We start from the raw sequence: 7,757 nt of genomic DNA on the forward strand, positions 1-7,757 counted from the left end.
CTTAACATAAATAATGTAAACATATAGTAGAGGATCCGTAATAAGATCGTCCTTCACTAGTGTGCCAACCAGATAAGAATAATATTTTATCAAATAAAATAAGTTTCTGAATATAATTTAATAAGGCAACCCTTTAAAAAATTTTCATGGTTATAATTAATTAAAATTATAAAAAATTAATATTTTTCATAATTTCGCCGGCGTGCCTGCCAAATAAAACAAATTGCAGTAAAAAGTTTATAATATACACAACATGCAACACCACAGTAGCATACTTTTCTCTGGTCCCTAATACCTGGCAACTTCGTTCAAAGACGTAAATTGATATAAGTAACTGCACTTTTCTGTCAACCAATCGCAATTAATTTTAAAATGAAAATAATTTAATTACAAACAGCGGAGTATAAGGTTGCGTGTGAAAATTTATTCATAGATACAAGTTGTAAGACTTTGAAACTGAAAAAATGGAGCGGGCAGAACTATTAGACAGAGAGACATTGCGCGTAGAATTCCCTGCTATAGAGAAGGACAAAGTACTACAGAAGAGAGTGCGCAGTTTTTAGACTCATAGTAATGACAAGGATGAATGAATTTACTAGAGAGTGATATTTTGAAGGAGATAAGATGATTTTTTTGTAATTTTAGTAAAAAAGCTTTTGAAAACCTCAGTATGTGTCAAAACGAAAAATGTTTTTAAAACAAACAAAAGAAAAAACAGACAATATTTTTCAAAAAATTTTTTAATTCATGTTTAGCAGGAAAATAAAAAAATTTTTATTCAATAATAAATACATTAAAATAAGTAACATTACTAAACAGTAGTAAATAATTTTTATTCAGGATCAGAGTCACCGGAAGTTGTATCGTTTTCTAAATCAGGGGAAGCTTCGTCGTTGTCTTTTTCTGTCATATCAATAATATCATTTATTTTCAAAGGTGTTTGGTCTCCAGCAAATCCTTTTGGTTTAAAATATCCATCTAGGATCCAACCACAATTTTCAGGGTTTAATTTCATACAATTTGGGTCAGTTGTATGTAGCCACATCGAATTTACATAAATAGTTCGTAAAATTTTTTGTTTGAGTGATTCCCAGCATGGTAGTATTGTATTCGAGTCAAAACTTTTAACTTTTTTGAGAAAATTTTCATTATCTTCTTTCGCAGAAAGATTTTTTACAAATAAATCAAATTCATCATTGTAAATATTTTTTAAAACTGTTACTTTTTTATAGCAAGAAGAGTGATAACCTACAACATCAATTGAGTCTTTGGTTAAATTGACGTCAGCATATTTAAAACCTTTTAAACGTCGGAATGATAATTTTATAGAACAATTTTCGAATGACTTGACGTTAAAAAGAATAACTGAGTCAGTTTTTTGGCATAAAAAACACTTTTTTTTGTCATTTTTAATTTATTTTCACAATACACGACGTGTTTACCAACAGATAACCCAAAGCATTGCTCTATAGTAAAGCTGCGCACTCTCTTATAGCTTACGGCGCCTGTGCTCACAGCTGTAGTACTTTGTCCTTCTCTATTGGAAGGAAATCTACGCGCAATGTCTCTCTGTCTAATAGTTCTGCCCGCTCCATTTTTTCAGTTTCAAAGTCTTACAACTTGTATCTATGAATAAATTTTCACACGCAACCTTATACTCCGCTGTTTGTAATTAAATTATTTTCATTTTAAAATTAATTGCGATTGGTTGACAGAAAAGTGCAGTTACTTATATCAATTTACGTCTTTGAACGAAGTTGCCAGGTATTAGGGACCAGAGAAAAGTATGCTACTGTGGTGTTGCATGTTGTGTATATTATAAACTTTTTACTGGAATTTGTTTTATTTGGCAGGCACGCCGGCGAAATTATGAAAAATATTAATTTTTTATAATTTTAATTAATTATAACCATGAAAATTTTTTAAAGGGTTGCCTTATTAAATTATATTCAGAAACTTATTTTATTTGATAAAATATTATTCTTATCTGGTTGGCACACTAGTGAAGGACGATCTTATTACGGATCCTCTACTAATAGAGCCATTCCCAAAATTTAAAAACGTGTTAGTACATATCCCTATAGACAAAACAATCACTCCCATAAATCAACCGTACAGACGGGTGCCCATTCCTCTAGAATCAAAAATAAATAAAAAACTTGACGAACTAATTCAACTCGATATAATTGAAGAAGTAAATGGTCCATCGGAATGGGTGTCCCCGATAGTACCTGTTTTAAAGGAGAATGGAGATGTACGGATATGTGTTGACATGAGAAAGGCCACTACCGCGGTACAAAGGGAAAACTATCCACTGCCAACTATCAATTCGTTTTTATCAAAATTCCGCAAAGCTAAATATTTTTCAAGATTGGATATAAAAAACGCCTTTCACCAGATCGAAATAGCTCCAAAATCAAGATATATTACTACATTTATAAGCAGTAGAGGGTTATATAGATATAAGAGACTACTATTTGGAATAAATGCAGCCCCAGAGATTTTTCAAAAAATTCTTGAAAGAATGTTGTTATCCTGTAATGGTACTGTTAATTTTATTGACGACATATTGATTTACGGAAGCAGCGAACAGGAACATGATGAGCGGGTTAACCTCACATTAAACGTACTAAAAGAGAATAATGTGTTTTTGAACAATGATAAATGCATTTTTAAAATTAGCACAGTTACATTTCTGGGACACACTTTATCCCCAATAGGAATAAAACCCCTGGAAAGCTATGTAGGCGTGGTTAAATCATTTAGAACCCCAAAAACCATTGGTGAAGTACATAGTTTTTTGGGATTAATAAATTTTGTTGGTAAGTGGATACCCAATCTGGCCACATTAACAGAGCCTTTACGCAAACTTTTAAAACTTAAACTAGGAAAAAACTCAGATATTTCAAGATATGAGGGTGATAATCAGACGGATGTTTTTAAAAAATTAAAAAATTGTTTATCCAGCATAAGAACTTTAGGATATTACGACCCAAATGACAGAACTCAAGTTATAGCTGATGCGAGTCCAGTGGGGTTGGGAGCGGTGCTCATTCAGTTTGATAATAAGGGTCCTAGAATTATTGCTTATGGCAACAAAAGCCTCACAGACGTGGAAAAACGTTATTGTCAAACTGAAAAAGAGGCTCTTGCTATAGTTTTGGCAGTTGAACATTTTAAGATGTACTTATACGGAAAAGAGATATTTGAATTGATAACTGACCATAAACCATTAGAAACGATATTTGGACCTAGATCACGACCGTGTGCCCGCATTGAACTTTGGGTTTTACGCTTGCAATCATTTAAATTTAAAATTATATACCGCCCTGGAAAAAATAATATTGCCGACCCGCTTTCTCGACTTTGCGAATCTAGCGATAGAATTCCATTTGAAAACTACGATTGCATCCAACAAATTGTTGAATACTCTCGGCCAATAGCCGTAAGACTAAATGAAATTAAGGAACATTCAGAAACAGATGAGGAAATTTTGAAACTGAAAGCTGGCATTGAACAGAATATCTGGAATGATCCAATAAAACATTGCCAAGCCTCTGTTGTACTGAGGGAATTTTGCTAAGGGGTACGCGGATTATAATTCCACAGAAGCTAAGACAACGAGTTTTAGAAGCCGCTCATGAGGGTCACCCTGGAATTGTGGCTATGAAAAGCCGGTTACGAACAAAAGTTTGGTGGCCCAAAATAGATGAACAAGCAGAAAAGCTTGTTAAGGCTTGTAAAGGCTGTACGTTAGTATCAGCACCAACTACTTCTTATCCAATGAAAAGAAGACAGATCCCTACAGGACCATGGATAGATGTAGCTGTGGATTTTATGGGGCCTTTACCGAGCGGAGATCACCTTTTTGTAGTAGTCGACTACTTTAGTAGATACAAGGAAATTAAAATCATGAAATGTATAACAGCAGCAAATACCATCAATGCACTTAAAGAAATATTTTCAAGGTTAGGTTTTCCAGCCTCTATTACCTGCGACAATGGAAGGCAATTTACCAGCCAGGAAACCAAATCATTTTGTAATGAAAATGGCATAAAAATTTATTATTCTATTCCTTACTGGCCACAAATGAATGGCGAAGTGGAACGTCAAAATCGTGATATCCTGAAGCGACTGAAGATCAGTATGGCACTTAAAACTAATTGGCATAAAGAACTTATTGATTACTTAATGATGTATAACAGTACTCCTCACACGACAACTGGAAAAACTCCAAGTGAACTGTTCTTTCGGCGCCAATTTCGAGATAAGCTTCCCAGTAGCACCGATACACAACACAGCATTTTAGATGATGACACAGTTGACAGAGACCAAACACAAAAAGAAAGAGCAAGGTACTGCGAGAACTTAAAACGAAAAGCATCAGAAAATACAGATATTAATATCGGAGATCAAGTATATCAAAAATCTATAATATAAAAATGAATCGCAAAATGTGTTGGTAAGCGCATAACTCAACAACGCCCGGACCAATTTGGCCAAATCTTTTTTTAAAATGTTCGTTGAAGTTCAAGGATGGTTTTTACGGCGAGAAAAATTAGAATTATTGCTGGAAAAACCCTAAAAATAGCTCTTTTCTTTTTCCCATACAAATGATTTGTAACTAAAACGTAGTCAATTTGAGCACTCACTGTTGTCTAAGCAATGTAGGTGTGTTCCTAACGTCAAAGATCATATCTATCAAAACAATGTGTGTGTGTGCGTTGGAGCACAGAATACATAGTTGGAGGAGTTTAATGTCGCGTTCCGAAACTCGCGTTTCTTTTGTAAGGTGTGTTCCTAACGTCAAAGATCATATCTATCAAAACAATGTGTGTGTGTGCGTTGGAGCACAGAATACATAGTTGGAGGAGTTTAATGTCGCGTTCCGAAACTCGCGTTTCTTTTGTATTAGTTTCGGCACGCGAGATAAAATGCAGCAGTTTCCACGTCATTACATCAGTCAAACAAAAATCGCGTTAGCAACAGTGTTTTATTATTTTTAATATCCAAACAAAAACAATTCGTACGGCTAAAAAAAAACAATTCGTACGGCTTAAAAGGATTTGACTTCAAGTCATATCAAATTAAAAAAAAAAAAAGTTGTCTGTTACCTAATCTACTGAGTTTGCTTTTGTCAACTGATACACGAAACAAATTCGTATATCGTGTTTTTTGCAGAGTGTTTAGTTAGTTAGTTTTTGATTAGTTCGTGATTAGTGAAAAAATAATGTATATTTGATATGCCTCCTATAAGACGAAGCAATTTAGGTAGAAGAACCAGAAATGCTACAAACCAAGCTAATTACCGATCTAATCGTACTGCACAAGAACGTGACGACGGAAATAAACGTGAAAGAATTCGGATATCACAAACGCGTGAAGCGCGAGCGCGACATTCAACTAATAATCGCGCAAGTTTGAATCGAGCTGCTTTCAGTTACGATGTGTCAATTGACTACAGTAACTACCAATGTGTTGTTATTGGTTCTATGAAGTCGGTTTGCTCACACTGTAAGGCATTAAAATACAAAAACGAAGCCAATGGATTGTGTTGCGCAAATGGTAAAGTGAAATTGATACCATTGGATCCACCACCAGAACCATTGTACTCATTGGTTTCAGGAATAGGAACAGATTCTATACACTTTTTGACACATATCCAACAATATAACAATTGCTTTCAAATGACTTCATTTGGGGCAACAAATGTAGTTCGGGAAAATTTTATGCCAACTTTCAAGGTATGTATTATAGCAGTTACTCATAATTATTTTAGCGAACAAAATTTTCTATCACGAAAGTTAAGATGTGTCACTTATCTTCAATTTCTTAATCATTACGAAATATATCACTTAGTCATCATATTATATGGTGATTCAGTTTCAGTGACACTTTTATTATATTTTATATATTTGATAGATATTAGTTAAAACTAAATATATACTTTTTAAGATCAAATATTATTTAAGTTTGGTCACTGACAATCCATTAATTTATACCACACCATAATATTTTTCTTATTTACAGATACAAGGGCAAATATATCACAGATCAGGTTCACTGTTACCAGTGTCAGATAGCGACAACAAATTCCTGCAAATTTATTTTATGGGCAATTCACCACAAGAAATTGATCTGCGTTGTGCACATAACAATTTAGTAAAGAGGTCTATTATAGAACAATTACAAACTTTATTTCATCAACACAATCAATTGATTATATTGTTTAAAACTGCCCTGGATCTGATGCCATCCGATAATCACAAAATTGTAATCAGAGCTGATAAAACACCTGCAGGTCAACATACAAGACGTTTTAATGCACCAACTATTGATGAAGTTGCTATCGTTGTAGTTGGAGAAAACTTGGAATCCCGTGATATTGTTTTACATCGTCGGAATGATCAATTACAACGTATAAAGGAAACACACCGCTCATATGATGCACTGCAATATCCCATTATATTTTGGCAAGGTGAAGATGGCTACGATTTCTCAACAAAAATGATAAATCCCATTACAGGTAACTAAAATATTAGTTTTGCTATGGCGATAATATTTCAGTCATTATATTATGTATTTTAATTTTATATTTGAATGTTATTAAAACAAAATCTATTTACAGGTTCTGAAACCAACAAAAAAGTCAGTTCAATGAACTATTATTCATACCACCTAATGATTCGGGAAAATGAAAATAATCACATATTGAAATGTCGGCGATTATATCACAAATATGTTGTTGACATGTATGTTAAAATTGAAACGGAGAGATTAACATTCATCAGGTTGAATCAAACCAAACTCCGATCTGAAGAGTATATTCACCTTCGAGATGCGATTAATACTGATGGAAATGCACAGAATGTCGGTCGGATGACTATTCTTCCAGCAACATACATCGGAAGCCCTCGGCATATGTACGAATATGCTCAAGATGCCATGTCGTATGTTCGTCATTATGGTACAGCAGATTTGTTCATCACATTTACATGCAATCCGCAATGGATAGAAATCAAGCAGGAGTTATTCTCTGGGCAATCACCCATTGATCGTCATGATATTACAGCCAGAGTCTTTAGACAAAAGTTAAAATCATTAATGGATTTCATCGTAAAACATAATGTGTTTGGTGAGACACGCTGCTGGATGTATTCTGTGGAGTGGCAGAAACGAGGATTGCCACATGCACACATTTTGATTTGGTTGGTTGAAAAGATAAGGCCAAATGAAGTTGATGCAGTGATATCAGCTGAAATCCCTGATGTACAAGTAGATCCTGGATTACATGAGGTAGTTATCAAACACATGATACATGGTCCCTGTGGAACTCTTAATCAACATTCACCGTGTATGATGGATGGTAAATGTTCAAAACGATATCCACGGACATTAATATCGGAAACAATTACTGGTAATGGTTATCCATTGTATCGTCGCAGATCGACAGCAGACAATGGAAAATCAACAATTGTCAAATTAAATCAACAAGATATTGAAATAGATAATCGTTGAATTGTTCCATATTCACCCATTTTATCAAAGACATTCAAAGCACACATCAACGTTGAATCTTGCCATTCAGTGAAATCAATTAAATACATTTGCAAATATGTAACCAAAGGGAGTGATATGGCTGTGATTGGAATTGGTGCAGAGAATTCCAATGATGAAGTTACCCAATACCAAATGGGCCGCTATGTCAGTAGTAATGAAGCAGTTTGGCGAATATTTTCTTTTCCTATTCATGAGAG

The 7,757-nt window shown here is 34.1% G+C and overlaps 1 protein-coding gene across 1 annotated transcript; it reads left to right on the forward strand.

Annotated features, from left to right (window-relative positions):
- The first annotated feature begins 6,750 nt into the window (after positions 1-6,750).
- LOC130899610 (uncharacterized) lies at positions 6,751-7,518 on the forward strand. Its single transcript, XM_057809672.1, has one exon. It carries the CDS (start codon positions 6,751-6,753, stop codon positions 7,516-7,518), a length of 768 nt encoding a protein of 255 aa, XP_057665655.1.
- The last annotated feature ends 239 nt before the right edge of the window (positions 7,519-7,757 follow it).

Source organism: Diorhabda carinulata, chromosome 11 (genome assembly GCF_026250575.1).
Source record: "Diorhabda carinulata isolate Delta chromosome 11, icDioCari1.1, whole genome shotgun sequence".
Taxonomy (NCBI): Eukaryota; Metazoa; Arthropoda; class Insecta; order Coleoptera; family Chrysomelidae; genus Diorhabda; species Diorhabda carinulata.

What these genes read in the sequence shown, in the direction of transcription:
- LOC130899610 (XM_057809672.1), top strand. Translation starts at nt 6,751, where the DNA reads ATGTATGTTAAAATTGAAACGGAGAGATTAACATTCATCAGGTTGAAT.